The sequence below is a fragment of the Penicillium cataractarum genome, assembly GCF_028827025.1.
Source record: "Penicillium cataractarum strain IBT 29864 chromosome Unknown utg000008l, whole genome shotgun sequence".
Taxonomy (NCBI): domain Eukaryota; kingdom Fungi; phylum Ascomycota; class Eurotiomycetes; order Eurotiales; family Aspergillaceae; genus Penicillium; species Penicillium cataractarum.
The window spans coordinates 4,640,988-4,659,271 of record NW_026622744.1 but is presented as its reverse complement, the minus strand read 5'-3'; the positions used below and the strand labels follow the sequence as shown (position 1 = coordinate 4,659,271).

General features: G+C 48.5%; 6 protein-coding genes across 6 annotated transcripts; 2 read left to right on the top strand and 4 right to left on the bottom strand.

Moving 5' to 3' along the window:
- Positions 1 to 116: 116 nt before the first annotated feature.
- N7496_010712 (uncharacterized protein) lies at positions 117 to 1,117 on the bottom strand (the record flags this gene model as incomplete). The annotated part of the gene is made up of 3 exons (XM_056703625.1): positions 117 to 343; positions 608 to 905; positions 959 to 1,117. 3 exons carry the CDS (start codon positions 1,115 to 1,117, stop codon positions 117 to 119), a joined length of 684 nt encoding a protein of 227 aa, XP_056552625.1.
- A 2,064-nt stretch (positions 1,118 to 3,181) lies between these two features.
- Positions 3,182 to 4,490, top strand: N7496_010711 (uncharacterized protein; the record flags this gene model as incomplete). The annotated part of the gene is made up of 3 exons (XM_056703624.1): positions 3,182 to 3,329; positions 3,385 to 4,135; positions 4,199 to 4,490. The coding sequence occupies 3 exons, from the start codon at positions 3,182 to 3,184 to the stop codon at positions 4,488 to 4,490; spliced, it is 1,191 nt and encodes a 396-aa protein (XP_056552624.1).
- Positions 4,491 to 8,111: 3,621 nt separating this feature from the next.
- On the top strand, positions 8,112 to 10,320 carry N7496_010710 (uncharacterized protein; the record flags this gene model as incomplete). Its single annotated transcript, XM_056703623.1, has 3 exons — positions 8,112 to 8,195; positions 8,249 to 10,227; positions 10,275 to 10,320. 3 exons carry the CDS (start codon positions 8,112 to 8,114, stop codon positions 10,318 to 10,320), a joined length of 2,109 nt encoding a protein of 702 aa, XP_056552623.1.
- An 823-nt stretch (positions 10,321 to 11,143) lies between these two features.
- On the bottom strand, positions 11,144 to 12,108 carry N7496_010709 (uncharacterized protein; the record flags this gene model as incomplete). Its single annotated transcript, XM_056703622.1, has 2 exons — positions 11,144 to 11,703; positions 11,751 to 12,108. The coding sequence occupies 2 exons, from the start codon at positions 12,106 to 12,108 to the stop codon at positions 11,144 to 11,146; spliced, it is 918 nt and encodes a 305-aa protein (XP_056552622.1).
- Positions 12,109 to 12,141: 33 nt separating this feature from the next.
- On the bottom strand, positions 12,142 to 12,397 carry N7496_010708 (uncharacterized protein; the record flags this gene model as incomplete). The annotated part of the gene is made up of 2 exons (XM_056703621.1): positions 12,142 to 12,252; positions 12,329 to 12,397. The coding sequence occupies 2 exons, from the start codon at positions 12,395 to 12,397 to the stop codon at positions 12,142 to 12,144; spliced, it is 180 nt and encodes a 59-aa protein (XP_056552621.1).
- Positions 12,398 to 17,656: 5,259 nt separating this feature from the next.
- Positions 17,657 to 17,968, bottom strand: N7496_010707 (uncharacterized protein; the record flags this gene model as incomplete). Its single annotated transcript, XM_056703620.1, has 1 exon — positions 17,657 to 17,968. The coding sequence occupies one exon, from the start codon at positions 17,966 to 17,968 to the stop codon at positions 17,657 to 17,659; it is 312 nt and encodes a 103-aa protein (XP_056552620.1).
- Between the last annotated feature and the right edge of the window lie 316 nt (positions 17,969 to 18,284).

The following is an 18,284-nucleotide window of genomic DNA, read 5'->3' as shown; positions in this document are numbered from 1 at the left end:
CTAAAACCCTAAACCCTAAAAAAGACGCAATAGACGTCTTTGCGGAACGCACGCAGGCAGAGGTCTACTAGCAGCTGGAGCAGGAGTCGAGATCGCCCTACGTCAGCCCGGTGCTCTTAGAGGCGACTAAAGATGTCATAGAAAAGGATAAAGTCCTCCCGGGCGCGGACGATCTGCCAGTACCGCGCGTGATAGGCAGATTGGAGACTAGGCGTGTTAAACACAAGGTGTGGACGGTGGGTAGGCAGGAAGATCATCGCCGCCCAATCGATCTTATCGGCCATCCAGGCGTAGCCGGTGCGATTAAGATGTACGCCAAGCGCCATGCCCTCCTGCACCCGCTCTGTATCGGAGCCATCACGGGGGCGACGGGTACGGCGATCGATCTAGAGTCCCACACTGCGGCGGAGATAGGCGCCCTAGCCGCCGTACGTACAAGAGAGACACCGGAGGAACATCATCATCACCCGGCTGTGCTCCCAATAGACAAAGTTCCGCGGCTATATACTATATATCAACTCAAATCCAAGACAGAGCTTATTAATATTCCAGCGCCACTAGTCTATTATCACGGGCGTCGGATACACAAAGAAGGGCCGGGAGGTACCAGGCAGGATAAGCGGCATATCGGCCGTTCCGCGTGCACGCCAGATAGCGTCCATAGCTTTGAAAACGGCCCCGGTCACTCTGTATTCCTCGCGGGTCCCGTAGGACCGGAACCGATAGCCTTCGAGAGCGGCATGGCACCGGAGCTTCGTATAGAGGTAAGCCCGGAGCACTATTAGTGGAGAGTGGCTAACGGCCCCGCCAATATACTGCCAGGACCGCACTATACCCGGATCGAGGGCAAGGGTGTCTAAGCCTTGGTGGGTAAACGGGTAGTGGTTCCCAGCGGCGAAGATCTCCTTTGACGTGTTGTAGAACTAGATGTATCGAAGGCCGCGCTTCTAGATCGGACTAGACTTAGCGGGTGCGATGGTGAGAGAATCGTGATCCCGCACGAGGGACTGGGGGTAGTGCTCGATATGCTACCCGGGTGGAGGACGGCAGGAAGGTACTGCAGGGGGTCGTTCGGCGGAGGAAGTAGAGTCCCTAGATAAGCTCTCACCCGAGTCATCCTCGGAGGTTGGTGAGTCGTGAGGTGGTGGGATAGCCGCGTCACTAGTAGTAACCTACTGAGAAAATCGATCGAGGCAGCACCGGCGCCAGCATAGGGTCAGAGGGAGATCATTAGAGGGATAAGAGTAGAAGGAGCTGCGATGGGAGATGACCTCTTTAGCAAGATCGTAAAAGTCCTGCTGGAGATACGCTAGGTCGACGCCCCGAGTCTAATCACGGAGGAATGTATCCCGGGCACCGGCCCAAGTGGACCGCTAGGTGGCGGTCTTAAGATTTTTAGCTATCAGGATGATCTGAGTATCTAGAAAATGCGAATAGCCATCGTGGGAGACCCGACGTTAGATCTCGGTCCACAACGTAGCCAGACCACTAGGCTGAAGCCGGTAATGTAAGTCCTGCGCATAAGACGGCCCGGACGTAGCGCCTATGCGAGTTTCTCGGCTGCGAGCGAGGGCGGTTCGCTCAATATGCTCGGCACTAGACGGGAAGTGCTACGTGGCCGACGAGGGATAGACCGTATGGACAGCGGGCAAGAAGATCTCGTCCGTCCAAACCTGCTAGTCTGCCTTAGGGATCACGAAATGGTCGAGGTCAGGATGAAAGAGGCGGGGGAAGAGGAAATAGACTTTAACGTCCGAGAAACCCGCAAGACGACCGAGTAGAAGATAGGGGACGCGATAGAGAGGCTGTTACCGACGCCGAAGCCGGCCGTTCGCCGCGAACCACTACACCCGAATCGGGTCTACGTGGAGGGAGCTTTGGAGGTTGCTTACTTAGGGACGGGCGGCTTTCCAGTGAAGGCCTTCGCGCGCGACTGCTAAGCTCGACGCAAACCCGCCAGCACTGTCGATATCAAGCGCAACACGAAGACTCCTATCGTCGGGGACCGTATCCGATTCTAGGTCGATAGTAGGCGGCTGGAGGGCTTGCTCCTCTCCAACGGAACGTAAGCCAGTGAAGATCTTACGACGCTCGGCTAGGGGGAAAAGAGAGTCCCATGCAGTCGGATGCTAAGCAATCTGTCCATTCGCAGGCGGCTGGAGTAAGTCTGGAGCCGCCCAGCCAGTCATAGTTAACAGGCTGACTGTTTGGGTTGGACCCGTAGGGGTTGATGTCTAATGCGAGCCAGTATCGCAGCCATGATGCGTCACGAGTTGATCGACAAGAGCGGTAGCTAAGGTGTCTAGTAGGAGGCTTCCTGATGCGACCGGCGCGGTAGCAAAGTCAGGGTAATCTACCGTAGGACTAGGAGTAGGATTTGCTATAGGCTCCTGGGAATCTCTAGGTAGTTCGTCGTCGTTCAATGGGCTAGGTTCGGGGACGAAAAACTCCGGCTCTAGTGGAGAACATAGTCGTCAGTGAATGGTTCTACGGAGTGATAGACGTCCTTCTATCGTCAATCACTAACTAGTAGGATCTAGGTCCAGAGGCCCCCCGGATACCCCTATCGAAGTAGCGCCACCGAGACCCTCGGACCGATCAGGTTCCTCGTTATATACCGGAGGGATAGCGTAAAGGGTATTGTGCAGGTCGTCTAATTAAGTGGCTACACTATGGTTCTCGAGTGGAGGCGCTGGCATCGCCCGGGGATCGTGGTTGAGAAAGATATTCAAGAACGTGTCTGGGGTCTCGGTGGCCTCTGCCTGGCGCCTACGACTCCGAAGCTGAGCTACCCGTGCTCGTGTGGCTACTCGTTAAGTGGCATACTCAGTAGATCGGTCAGGCCGGGCCATTTTGGAAGCCTAAACCAACAGGAACTGCCATTGTATAATAATAGAAAGCAACCAGCAACAGATAGAAGTCTAGGCGAGAGTAATTACCGCTATTGTGCGGAATAGACGGGTGCCTCTTTGAATGCGATACATCGCATTTAGATGTGGACCCCTCGACGGCTCACGAGCAAGTCAGAGTAGCGCCAGAGCGCCCTCGTGCAGGAAAGCCCCTAAAGTAGCGGGGTTTGACCTTAAGGACTGTTAGGGCTCAGCGGTTGGATGGATAGCGTCGACTCGCTTCCACATCGTTTTCTAACCCGATAGTTCGTTAATATTATAATCGAGAACCGATGTCGAACCCGAGGAGATTTGCCGCTAGTGTGTCAACTGTTGCTGAGAGCGCTTCCGACAGTATTAGTTTACCAGAAGTAACAGTACCGATCTCACGGGCACTTAGCACCGTGGAGCGGCGCGGGGAGAAGCGTACTCGCTCGCCTGGTAGGTTCAACTCCTCTAGCGAGATAATCAGGTCTAATACGTTGCCGGATACTAGATCCGACCGATAAAAGCAGCGAAGACAGTGACGTTCCGCTGTGGCTCCGAGGCGCGGAAACCTCAGAATCCGACGAAGACGATAGTCCTGCTGCGTCTACGCCTGTAGCGCCTACCCCGATTAGTCGTACGCCGCGACACAGTCCAATCGGTCCAAAGGCTAGCACTCGGTCAGGAGTGAATATAGCGGATGAAGGAAACCCTGCGGATAATGTCTCTAGCAAAAGCTTGCCCGCTAAGGCAAACCAGATCGAGGTAGTAGATCTCACGAACGTGGGACGAATGCCTCCCCCTCCTCATCCAGTCGAGAGGCTTATGCAGTCAGAAAGCCCGGCCCCAAGGTCGACAGCCAATTTTGGGGCGTTATACGACAAGGGGGATATGCTCACTGCGGATAGACATACACGCATGCAGGAATGGATCGCGACGGCTGAAGTGGCCCACCTAAGTCAGGCACCTGTCTCACGATCGCATGAAGGGTTAAGGAGATCTTCATCGCTTATATCAACAGATCCTCGATTTGTGCATCTCACTGAGAGGACGCCGAGAGAATCTCGCGGGCGCCCTAATGATAGGTCGACGACAAGTAGTAGTCGGCCCCGACAGAGATCTAGCGTCCTAGCCGATCTGACTACCGCCGCCCGGCTAGAGCGCAGTGTAGACTGGGCCTCGGTGATGGATGAGGGATCATCGACAACAAGCAGACCGTCGAGAGAATCCGAGCGGGCTTCACTAGCACTAACCGATATAACGTAGCTAAGCGTCCGATCTACAATCCCCGGATTCGACGTAGATAGCTTAAGGACACGATATAGGGAGCCATTAAGGGATAAAGCGCCAACCAGCCGACGGCCGCAGCCCCGTGCAAGGTTTGCGGCACCGGTCTTGCAGGCGAATCTCAAGAGAGAGGATAAGCTAATCGACGAGTGTGTCCGACAACTATCTAATAGTCGCCCAAAGCCGCCGGATCCAAAGAAGCGACGACGGGAGCGGGTGCTATGGTCCCGTGAGGAGATTGCGGCCCTGATACGGCTATGGTGCGTCCACGGAAATTCCTGGGCGTGGATTAAGGCAGAGGATGAGAATGCTATAAGACCTGTGTTGTAGCTCCGTACCTAGGTGGACCTAAAAGACAAAGTGCGGAATATCAAGCAATACATACTACGGTACGTTTATTCCGCGGCCAGTATTCGTGGCCGACACTAATCGAGGCATAGACATAGAATCCAACTCCCAACAGAGTTCGGCCAGATCACGCTCGGCCGAGATCGGATTAAGTCGGTTACAAGGGCGCTAGCTCAGCGATAAAGGATGAATGGAGATCCTAGAGACTTATTACGCGGGAGGGTAGGCCCTATAGGGCTTGACTAGATCGAGTGGGTCGAAATTAAGTTGAATGGCATAGAGTACATACCCGCGCCTGTCCCTCAGCCAAGGCGGTAGAGAAAACCTAAACCCTAGATCGCGAGTAGGGCCAGGGGGCGTTTTTTAAGCCCCTTATATCTCCACAAAAAATAAGTATTTCTGTACTAAAACTTATTACTAAGTGCTGCCTGCATCTGTTATTATGAATGAGAAGTTTCAGAGCCTCCCAACATATATTTAGTGAGAAAAAAGGGGTTTGGGATTAGCTTCCCGATTAGGCCAGAAATTGTAACGGGAGTGGTTCTGCGGCCAGGGCGACCGTACATTTCCACAATGAAGAATTATTATTTAACAAAAATTTGACACAAGGTACTTACTCGCTCTATGATACAGATTTGAAATTTATATAGCACTTTACGACGTGGTTGTCGAGAAAAGGGGGAGTTGTGACTGTTATCCCGATTAGGCCAGAAAATGTAACGGAAGAGATATATATTCTGCCGTCCCCACGGGAGTCCAACGGCAAGCTCGATTTTGCCAACTTTAGACAGCTCCCACGTCATCTACAAAGCTTCGATTGGAAAGATAATAGTACCATAAGAATCCTGAAGATTATCTCTATCGAATGATGTTATTTTTATGTTGATCTAACGAACTGGTTTCGGGCTCGATTCGCCTTCTAGAACCAACGCCGCCAGCCTGAGACCCTCACCGTGATATACTACGAGAAGGTCGTGGGTGTCCTTGGTGGTGAAGCCTAGACAAAGGGCATCAATGGGGGGTTGCGTGCATGCATTTGCTATGGGTACTGGAGCGGCCTTCTTTTCGTATTAGATGAAACCCAACGCGCATCGACCCTCGGTGTTGGCTGGCCCGTTGGCGAGACTCTGGTCGGGAACAATAATCGAGGGATGGTCACTGTGGTCTTCTAAGAATGGCTAGAAGCTTTGACGGTCAAAATCGAATCTTTCCATGATGGCGTCTTTCCTGCGTAAATCAGCGCGTGTCCAGTGGAGAAGATCGGCACGTACTAGTTCTGATATACTTCTCGAAACCCATCCGCCGCCATCCACTCTTTGACATAGCCGGGGGAGATGCCGAGAGACACCACACGTCGGGAGATCAGGCATGTGGCGAGCGTACCCCTCTGACTCCGGAATCGTGTCAACTGCTCATTCGCTTGGGCTATGAGGCTATCATCCTCCCATGGGTTAGCGTCGGAATGGTGCATTCTCCTTGGATGTCAGATGTGGGAATCAGATGTGAGTTGATGTCAAACAGAGTACTGACTCGAATCCAGTGAGGATATTTATAATTTGGCTTCCATACCGAACTCATGGCTCTCCTTTGAAACGTTGAGCAACGGTGATCAATTGCCATCAGAGGCAACAATCTGAGTGGTGAGAAGGAAACTTGACTCGCTTACTTCAGATTCGTAGATCGAGTTTGGTATGATGATTGGGATCGCCCAGTGAATGCTGCTAGATTGTTGGTTATGGATTTGGTGCTCAACGTTGAGCGAGAAGCTCGCTCTACCCAAGCAGTGCATTAGGGCATAGTTGATGGAGACATCCAACCAGCGCTTTTCTGGTGTCCGCTGAAAGGTTAATTCAACGTTTTTACACACTGCTATGTTTTTTAAGCAGGCACGTTGATACCTCAACTACTGGTAGTTGCACCAAACCTACAGAAAAAGCCGTCACATTATCGAACTCCACTCTCGGAAAGCAAAGTTCCTCAACGTCGACTCGCGGGCCCAACAGGCAGGTAATTCCTTGAGGACTTCACACAGTTTGACCTGCTCGCGGCATGCAAAGAGCATACCCTTGACGCCAATCTCCCCTCGCCAAGCACAAGGCACAAAGCAGACATGTTTGCTACTGATGCATAGGCCCAAAATACGCCTTCGGCCGTTTTGGGAACTACTGTACGTGGACCCCAGGAGACTGAACACTTTCTGGCTTGTTTGTCACTTCCCCAGCAGAGGCTCTAGGAACTTGACGCCGATTGATTGATTGATTGATCGATTCATAGACTGTCCCAGCCGCCCTATTCTACAGTGCCGCCCGTTATTGCCTTCCATATCTGGAAACAGAGAGATAGTCTTTCAAACCCTAGTCACGTGGTCAGCTAACCTCTATATGGCTAGCTTGGTACTTTAGGATTTGTTCCAGGGTTGCGTGATATTACTGGAAGACGCGCGCGTCGCACGCATCGGCCCTGAAACGAAAGGCAGGGGGAATAGGAATTGGAAGGCAAAAGCAACGTTGAAGTGTTTTGAATGAAGCGGGAGTGCGATTCAAAAGTAAATGAACCAATGAAAAAAAGCCTACCAGATGACTAATACCCGCAACACAAGAGATGACATAAGCTTTCGAGTCAGGCGCATTCTTATTTAGATCGTGGAAGTATATCAGCGTAGGAGGTCTTTCTTGGTCTTTGTGAACGCCTCTCCGGAGTGGGTGTACTTGTTTGTAGTGAATCCTTAACTTCATCGAGCGTGTCAGACCACGTAATCTGAGTGCTTTCCGCGTCTTCGTCAACAGGAGTGTTTGATCTGATAGGCGTTGCAAGCGGAGCCCCATGAGATTGCGATGTGGATTTGAACGGTGTTGTTGAACCAGCTCTGTGGGACCATCGGTCAAGGCGTTTTCTTTTCCCGATCGTGGAAGAAGGTGTTGGCGGAAGACTACTTGTTGGTGTTGGCAGAAAATGTATGTCGTCTGCCACGACAGCTAGTTGACGATCCTCTTTTGTGACGCCGAAAATACGACCCGTTAAAAACACATGGGTGCCCACATTGAGTAGTGGAAAATTTGCCCAACGCTGCCCATTCTTAAAAAAAGCGGTGATGGGAAAAGTATGGGGGGTACGGGTGGACGGGTTGTAAACAGTCGTTTGAAGACGATACTGCCAAATTCGAAATCAGATTCCCCCTCTTCCACTCGTAGATTGTTTCCCAAACCCTAATGCGAAGCACACTAGTCAAGATTTAACTAGCGTGATAAAGACCCCTGTCTAGCTGCTTCGTCTTGCATAAACGGTAACAAACGGGTCATTCGTATCATACAGTAAAGCTCCTTGGAGTCTCCTGGAATTAGTGATGGTGTAATTACAAAATCGGCCAACTGATTACGAAATCTTGAAATTTCACTTTTTTTTCTCATTTCAATTACATTTCAAGGGGCTGGTGCCGCTGAGTAATCAAAGACGGTAACGCATTACAGCCAATAGGAGTAACACATCCTGTTTCTGCCGAATATTCTTTTGGATATGTTGTAGCTCATGGCAACAGCTACCAGGATATAGATCTGTGAGATGTTTGGGATGCTCCTACCCCTTTATAGCTATATGCCCTTGGAAATGGCTAGTCAGTCTTCTGCAAAGGCTTCCTACACCGAGCTCGAGCTTCAGAGGTGCTTTGAAATCTTACAAGGCGATAAAAAGGTAGCAATAATATTGATTCACAAGCCTATGCGTGCTCCCCTGACTTCGGCTAGGTGCCTCAAGCAAAATGCCTCGGGTGCTTGAAGATTCGCGCCAAAAACACGACGCGGCAGAGCGAGCATGTTAATAAATGCACGAAAGCACAGGCTCTGATGGATCCTGAAACCAACACGGGGAAGAAACAGAAACTCCTAAGTTTCTCTGCTTCTCAACCATCTCGAAATATTGATCAGTTAATAGCTCAGGTCTGCTTCACCGGAGCTAGGCCCTTCAACCTCTTCGAACAGCATGAGATGCGCGACCTCATCTATGCATTAAGTCCAACATACCAAATCCCTTCCCGCCACCGAATCGCCGATGATCTCCTAGATGAAGCATATAATAGACTACGGGAGGAGGTGCTGAAGGAACTGCGGAGAACCGAGTTCTTGAATATAACGGTGGATGAGACTACTAATATCCGATCCCAGCGGGTAATTGTGATGACTATAACAACTCCAATGAAGTCATGGTTTATCTACTTGAATGATATGGAAGACAAGACACTTGATGCTGCTGCTATTAGCAGTTGGATCTTGAACAGGCTCCAATGTCTTCTGTTACAGCTAGATAAAATAGCTGACTGGAAGAGAATCAATTCTATCTCGACGGATACTTGTTGTGTTATGAAGTCGGTCTGGGAGAAGCTTGAGCAAACACCAGAACTCAGGCACTGCTTCATGATTCCCTGTGACTCTCACGGGCTACAGTTGATCATGAAGGATATCGTTGACCCAAAGAGCTCCAAGGTCCCTCGAGCAGGGTCAGTGTTTAAGCAGGCTCTTGAAATCGTTGTCTTCTTCCACCACTCACCACTCGAGTACGCAAGGATGCAAGCAAAGCAGATTGAGAAGTGGGGTAATAGAAAGGCTTTAATTGCATCCGTCATTACCAGATGGGGAACGCAATATACTATGCTATCCTCGCTTCACGACTGCCAAGAAGCTATCTGCGAGTGGACACTTATCACTCCTGCTACTTCGACTGCTAGGGGAAGGGAGATTATTCGGATAGCGAACTCGCATTCGTTCTGGTGGGAACTAAAGGGATTAATCAAAATCCTTAAGCCTCTACATGTTGCCCAGAAACAGTCCGAAGCTCGGAACTCGTCGATTATGGAGGTAACGCAGCGGTGGCTAGATCTTCATGAAGATCTACGAACATTAGCCTCCCAAACATCTCTTAAGGACGATTTCTTATCCTATTTGGATGGCATAGGCTGGCAAAGTCGAATACTACGTCAGCTTGAGCCTATTCACTGGGTAGCCTATCATCTTGATCCTGCTAGAGTCCCTGGGAAAGTTGACCAGAGCTCTCGAAATTATATCGAAGGTGTCCTGCGGCCTGTACAGAACGACGATAGAAGCTCTTCCGCTTGGCACGAATTTCTTTCATTTAGGCAGAGAACGGGAGCTTTTTATAATGCCTCCTGCTGGAAGGCCCAGAGCCCATCTCTCTTTTGGCTTGAAGCAGTACGTTATACTATCCCCTATTACAACGGAGACCTTACTTACGATATTCGTATACAGGAGGACTTTGCTCCGCTTCTTGCACCCTTTGCTCGTCGTCTCTGCAATACTGTCGCGAATTCGGCGGCAGCGGAGAGAGCCTTTTCACAGATGAACCTTCAGCATACAAAAGTCCGAAATAGACTCGAGCCTCACCGCGTTGAGAAATTGCTCTTCGTGCAGATCAATAAACGACAATTCCGGGCAGACCGTCCTCCCGAAGTCGCGCAAGAATCACTACTTCAAGAAGAGGATGACGAGATAGAGAGGGTTTTACAGCGAAACCAAGTGCTAGACGATCTATCAGAGGGCTCAGACCAACATCAAGAGCAACCACCAGAGCAGCCATCAGAGCAGCCACCAGAGCAGCCACCAGAGCAGCCATCAGAGCAGCCATCAGAGCAGCCATCAGAGCAGCCACCAGAGCAGCCACCAGAGCAGCCATCAGAGCAGCCACCAAGGCAATCATCAGAGCAATCACCAACGTCTGCCCTAGTTTCAGCATTGAATTCAGCATTGACTTCAGCTTCAGCATCAACGAATCCCGCCCTCATTTCTGCGTTGAATTTGAGGCTTAACTCATTGTTGAAGCCAACTTCGGAGCTTCCCCTTAGCCCTTCAACGATACCCACAACAGATTCAGGTTCAGCTAATCTTATGCGGACGAGGTCGAAGCGTGTCTCTGAACGGTCTGAAGGAGCTGCAGATAATTCCGGGCGGCCAAGCCGGCGGCGGCGGGGATAGAAGCACCTGATGTCGATGTCCCGCCCGTCAGTTTGAAGCTTTTTATTGGTAGAATAGCGGATAATCATTACTATTTTGGGACTAGCGCCATTTCAAGATTTCAAGGCCCATTTCAAATTACATTTCAAGCAGCCAAATTTCAGTAATTTCGAAATTTTGAAATTACATTTTGCCTACACTACCTGAAGATCTACATGTAAACAAGGCAAACACTCGTGGATCACCTAAGGGCGTTGTCAGGATCAACCTCCTTTTGCAGCATCCCGACACCCACAGCTAGACCTGGCACCAACCCGCGGGTAACCCTCATAACCCTCCACCTAACCCTCCGCTTGGGCGGATCAGGTTCCAAGATTCCGACCCTCAGGTGCGGTAGCTCGAGGGTCGACCCTCAAGAGGGTAACCCGCGGGTAAACCTGAGGTGCGACAAACATGACAAACAGGTAAAAAACGTCACTCGGGGTCAATTGCATATATTATGTAGAAACAGGCCGTTTTCTCTTGTAATTGTAAACTAAAACTTCATTACTATATGGCCTTACAGGAGCATTTAGTGTATATCATAGGTTTATCTTCGAATGGGTTATAGGGCTTTGAATGATTAATTATTTACATGATCATTTAGATTCGAATACAGGGTTCTCAAGTCTTAAACTATTAAACTATATACCTATCCAGAAGTCTTGACCTTTTCCGCATCCTACCTGATACACGATGCTGCGTATTAGGTAAGGGTGATACCGAGTTCTCTTCTGGATCCGCAAATTCATCGACGTTAGAGACTCCCTCATCATCAAAAGTGACCGCCGGCCGCTTTCCAGCAGCGACCTCTGAGAGTGGTGGTGCGACCGGTGTATCAAGGTGCAACTCGATGTCTTCCTCAGTATCACTGATAGCCTCGGAGCAATGTGTCTCGATGTCGAGTTCTTCAGACGTGGCTGCGATCTCTTGCTCTGAAAAATACTCCTGGAGAATCAGCCGCTGCTCCTCCTTGATATCGAACCTTGTTGTACACAAATATAACATGATATCGCGAACAGTTTCTGGGTTCAACAAACCCCGGCGGTAGTGGCAAACGTCCCGAGCAGAGTTGAAAAGACGCTCAACTCCGGCACCAGTCGCTGGAATAGACATCATATCACGGGTAATGCTTATAAGAATAGGGAACTCCTTCTTATTATTTCTCCAGAAGATCCGCGCGGATTCATCGATAGTGTCTAAGAAGGTCAGTTTGATAATTCATTTAGTAGGTTTACCCACTTACCACTCTGAAGATATCTAGTAAGCTTATCGTGCTGCGGACCGGTTGATAGCTTCGATAGATCACGCATATAAGCCCTCTCAAGCGCTGATTTGGTTATTGATAGCCTACTATCAGACTGTGTCATATCTGATGGTATACGTCGGCTATATCTCTCGAAAAGAGACTGGAGGCTCTCACGGTATTCCTTCTTATAGTTCTTTCCTGTGTGATCCGGGGCCCAATCACTTATTGAAAAGAACTCCATCTTGTTTAACGGATCCAAGATCGTTCCAATTACATAGAGATCACCTTCGACATCATCTGTCATACCGTAGTATTTCGAGAGTTTATCTTTCGCAGCCTCAAGGGAGGAAAGCATTAGCTACTTCCAGGAAACCTTCTTTCGACGAAGCTAACGCATAGATCTTTCAAGATGATCAAAGAGCCTATTATAAATACTAAAGATGAGATGAATACTCGAGTCTTTAGTTTGACAAACTAGCGTAGTGAACGTGAAGAAGGGCTAAAGGATATAAAGTAGATAGTCAATCTGTCGCCATCCCTCTATACTTAAAGTAAAATAGGGTTAATCATGGTACGAACAGTACTCGTCGAATATAATATAAAGCCTTTTCGCCCGTCGGAGCATAAGAAACGTCGAATTCCATCGCGTACGAACGTCCTGGATTAGGACAAGCTTTTACCCATTAGACTGGAGATTCAGGAAGGCTTCCTTACGTTAAGGGCTTCCGTTAATATAAACCGCAAGACCTCGAACCTATAAGGATAGTTAGTGATTTATATAAGACACTTAAATAGAAACCTACCTTGTTTAGAGTATCGGCGATCTCATGTTTCTGCTAGCGCGCACGAAGTAAACGTACACGATCATCAGACCATGCTAATTCGGCAGTGTCGTTTTGTGGTGAAGCCTTGATTTTACCAAGTAAATCAATCAGACTTAATTAAATGATATGCGCAAGGCAGGGCACTTGAATAATCGTAGAATCTGTCTTTAGCTATAGTTCGCGGATTAAATCATTCACCGCTGTGATTAGCGTCTTGTTATTAGACGCATTATCAGTTATTACCGCTAATACACGATCGGTGATTTAGTGTTTTTATAAAATCTGGAGAACAACCTCACCGAGGTTCACGCCAGAGTGAGTTCCAGAAAGTGGCTCAAACCCAAGGAGAACCTCGCGATACTCCCATTCCTAGTCTATGAAATATCCCGTTATAGCCATGAATGCATCCTAGAATAGTGAAGTCCAGCAGTCAAGCGCAAGTAATAGTTTTGCACTAGATAGGAGCCGTTATAGTGTGTCTTGTTGATACTCTATAACGAAACTCCGGAGGCGCTCGCGAATGACCTTTCTCGATAGGACGCTTAGTGGTGTAGGTGCTAGCCGTGCGTAGGAAAGGAGGTCGTGGAATTCTTAATGCTCGAGGAGTCGGAAGGGTAATTACGATGTAGTGATAAGATTAAGAATCTTCTGCTCCCATATTCGTTGGGTAAAGGTAGGCGCTAGTCTTCTTTCGGCCTAAGGGAGAGTGAACTAAGTATTAGTATTAACGTTAATATAGGCTAGTTCGAACATACCGCGTCACTAATTAGTTAATGGATACTACCAGTACCTTTCTTCGGTAGTCGTTATCGGCACCTTAGTCCATCGAGATGTTTCTGCATCGTCGACGTTCCAGTATGGTTCGTAGCTAGATGCGCGAGAACTATACGGCAGTGATTGCATATAACCCCTGGCTTTCCATCTTTGGCATTTGCAACTTGCTGAAACCCTTCCCAGCACTTTGCACGACGGCTTCCAGGGCTTATATCCCAGTTAATACGCTTCGACTTACCGTAGTCAGTGTGAAGCCACCACTAAACGAATTCTGTAGACATCGCTAGTGTGCAGATAATGAACTCGTTAATACGGTCGGGCCTGATTCGCGGAAGGGTATCTAGGGCCTAAGATACCGCACGAATCTGAACTCGATTATTCGGAAGGTCAAGGGCTAAATCAAACTGGCTCTCGGACTAGAAGTGACTCTGGCTTTCGCGTTGGGAGAGGGAATCGTTAGGGAGGAGGAATTGGATCGCGTCTAATAGCACCCTGTCTGGAGTTTCGAAGCTAGACGATGAGTAGACTTCGGAGAGCTAAGACATAATAGATTTAGTAAACCAGAAGATAGTATATTAACTGAGGATGGAGATAATAGAGAACTTACTGATTTGTTTACGCGAAAAGACGTGCGATTTTCTTGGGGTATCTATTTGACCCTGTTGTATATGCTAGAATTGATGTATCGTTTTTTGTATCTACCTATCGAGATCTTATTCGCTAGTATAGTGGATAACCCGAGAATTAACCCTCCCCGCACCTCAATACACCTCAATACACCTCAAAGAGACCCTCGATTAACCCTCCCCGCACCTCAGTACACCTTAGTACACCTCAAAAAGACCCCCCATTACCCCTAAACGCACCTCAATACACCTCAAAGAGACCCTCAGTTTAAGAAAATATTCTTGACCAGAATGTCTAAGTCCAACAATTAGCATATTTGAACCGAATTGACGACCTACCTATATCATCTGACCTAAATTCTTAATAGTAATTTGATAGGAGAAGACTTAACGATTCAAATAATATAAGAATAAGGGAATTTAAACTCTATCTTTACAGCTTTCTTAAAAAATAGTAGTACTACTCATAAAGATACACATGCTTTACAGGCTCTACGATATATATATCTACAACTTTACATGCTGTTTTGCCGATGACCTTCATTAACCACCTACCGCATCAATATTATTGAATATCACTTGACATTTATATATGACCATGCCTGCTATTTACTTTTGTATGATTATTTCTCCAAAATTCATCATATTGATAGAGTATTCGATGAAATGTCTATAGGTTGACGGAACAGCTGTAAAAAACAGAGATGAATCATCCATTTTATCCAGCCAAAAGAGGAAAAGCGTCGAAAAATTATGCAAATGCGGGTTCATGCGGGTCGATGAGGGTTACCCTCCAGCGACCCTCCCGACCCTCAGGGTCGGTTGAGGTGCGAAAGTCTGCACCTACACCTCTTAAGGTGCGGTGCAGGTTCTGAAATTTCGCACCGCGGGGAGGTGCAAAGCCAGGTCTACGCGCAACAAAGCGGCCGCCCTTACGATAGGGAATCCTCGGCAACAGTCGGGCCAGGAGTTTGTCTGCCAAACGTATAAGTTGATGAAAAGACTGCAGAGAAACGGAAACCACATCAACATCTGTTGGGTCCCTACTAGCAAAGACAATAAACTGCTAGGTCTGGCCAAAGAGCAGGCCAGAACCGCGACCCAGAAGGATGCCGTCCCACAAGAATCGGTCCCCAGGATGAAGTCGACAACACTGAAGATCGCTCGGTCTCAAGCAGCTCCTAAAAATGACTTGCCGGAGAAAGTAGGAAGACACGTGAAACGAATCGATGCAGCACTGCCAGGGAAACACACTCGACGGCTGTATGATCGATTATCGTGGAAGGAAGCGAGCGTGCTGGCTCAACTCCTGGCATGGCCAGACTCAATGGCTATCTCTATCGGATCAACGTTGCAGACACAGACCAGTGCGCATGTGGACAAGCAAGAGAGACCGTGGAACACTTCCTCTTCCGATGTCGCAAGTGGACCATACAACGAACAGCACTGCTGCAATGTAGCCAAACTCACCGGGGCAATCTCTCCTTCTTCCTGGGCGGGAAATCACCCTCTGACAATCAGCAATGGACACCGAATTTGGAAGCTGTGCGAGCCTCAATACGATTCGCGATCGCCACGGGCCGACTCGACGCCACCTAACCACGTCAACCAACACAACGACACCCTCCTCCCCCTTCACCAACCTACACCTATCACCTTGTGCCACAAATGGTGGACGCGCTTCAACTGCCGAAGATAGGATGTTGAACACTTGAAGAAGCGCCTTCAAGTCAGTCTACTAACCAACTTACTAACCCACAAGGATCCCTTTGATATCGACAGCTGAGAGGACATATGCTGCAAGGATCTATGTATGGGCTCGAAGGAGAAGGAGACACGGCATATGTATATTAGGACGTGTATCGATAGATCAGTTTTAGTTGCCCTTTCGGCTCAGCCGCCGGGCGTTAATGAATTGTGTGTGTGTGTGTGTGTGTGTGTGTGTGTGTGTGTGTGTGTGTGTGTGTGTGTGTACAGCACGGATTTATTCCGTACGAAACCAAATTGGATTTCCAAGAACAGTTCCTTTGGAAGAAAGAACTTGGAGGAGAAAGGCGAAGTCCCTCGGAAAGTGGCTGGGACCAATGAGTCACCCGTTGTGAGGTAGCGCCAGGCGACCATGTGAGTGTTCTTATGGTTCCAGTGTGTTCGACGCAACAGATTTCAGAGAAGCCCAGCGTTTGAGAGAAAACGAAAAGGGCAAAAAGAAGGGTGTTTTTCTTGAAGCCTTAGAAAGCCATTCAAGCAAAAAGCGGGGGCAGTAAAGAACTTCTCCCGTCATCAATGTGTTCAACATCTATTGGAAGCAATGGGTTCATCAAATCACAGGCAGAGCTGGGAAGATCTTGACGCTCCTCAAAAAAGCGCAAGTCTCGAAATAAAATATTGGTTGAACACTTGAACCACAAGAACGGCCCACATGGAGGCTTCACCAGTGACTCATTGACCCACTACTTCAGGGTCAAAGCCATCGATCGCCCACTTTCTGGTCACTGGACTCCTACCTCTCCGCTAATTTTGGTGGGGTAATGGACCACGCTGAAGAGTTAGTTATCTTGGAAAAAGGTCAACGGAGGTCAAAAACAATAGCGGCTCATATCGTCAGGATCTAGTCATAGACAGCAATTTGCTTCAGTGTTCATAAAGGTGGGAGGCCTGACGCCAGTCGCGCCGATTTCCTTGGAAATTGCCGGCGCCACTTTCAGCTAACGATTATGTCGTGACAGGCCCGTCAGTCCCTCTCGCCCTAGTCCGCATTTTGCTGCCTCACTTAGTCATTATTACTGTCTTAGACGGACCAACAGGCCACCCCTTTCAATGGGTGCTCGCCTCTTAGCCTCTTAGCCTCTTAGGTGAGCATTGATGCCTATTCAGGGGGCGAGCAAGCCTCATAGAATTGGCAATCATCTCAGCATGGAACGCGCTCAAATTTGAACAATTTATCGCTGCTATTCTAATGCAAGTGTTGGCCAATTAAGTGAAAATGACAACAGCCCCCATCGTGCTCAGGAACTCGCACTGCAGATACAGCATCTAGATGCTCAGGGAACGTTGTGTGCAGCTCAGAACCTGTGTTAACACCAGGAATTGACTATATAGCCTGATCACGATAATATGGAGTTGGTCAGATGTCCTACGGATGGTGTATATACCCTGACTCAGGCGCCCTGAGGAACCATACTCCCCTTAATTTCGATCCCCCTGTCAAATCACGAACGGCCTGAGAGGCAGATGCACCACTCTTGGACGACCAATGGGCTGGGTTAAGTTTGCACCGAGTGCGGATATTTAGCCGATACTGTTGATCGCACTGGAGATGGATTGAGTACTGAAGCGCACGACTCTATCACATACATACGCATAGGCTTCATCAGAGCCCACGTCGGCCCAGGCCCAACCCAGCCCAACCCACGAATGGGTTGGGCTTTGGGCCGAGTTCTATAGCCCACAGTGGGCCATGGGCCGAGACCTTTAGCCCATGATGGGCTCTGGGCCCCCAATTGGGCCACAAACAGTACAAACATGCCTAGGTTCCGTGACTGCATAATTTATGCAATTTCTGGCTATAATATTAAGTATTTCCTTTACATCTCGTCTTTCGATTGGAAAATTTTGAAGCAATTGAGATTAAGATTACAGCTTGAATTCAAAATGAATAGATTGGAATAATTATCACAAATCAATGATACTCAAACGCATCATCCTCTCGACTCTTACGCTTCCGTCCTGAAGCCCGTAGCTGAGTGTTATTCTCTGGCAGTTCGGGCTCAGTGTGGTCCTGGATAGTAGAAGAAGGAGCCACTTCTGCCACTATCTCATTATTCAATTCATTATTTGACTCCTCAGTATCACTGATTGGTTCCACTTCAATCTCATCAATCCTTTCGTCCTTCTCTTCCTTTGCTGCTTCAATCTCTTCACGAGAGAAGAATTTCTCTAGCCGATGAGACTCCTTCTCTTCAAGATCAAATCTTGAAGTATAAAGGAACATCATCAGCTCTTGAATTGTTTCGGATTTCATCCTTCCTCGTCGATAATAACAGATATCTCGAGCAGTGTTAAACAGTCGTTCAACACCAGCACCGGTTACTGGAACTGAGAGAACATCTCGCGCAAGAGCTGCAATCGCCGGAAAGCGGCACTGATTTTCTCTCCAGAACGCAAGAGGCCCGATATCAATTGTATCTATTAATCGGTTAATACTATTTAAATCAGAATTACGTTAAAATATACCACTGTCAAGATATTATATCATTTCATCAGCGGCTGCCTTTGGCTGCTTTTTACTTCCATTCAACATCTTGTCA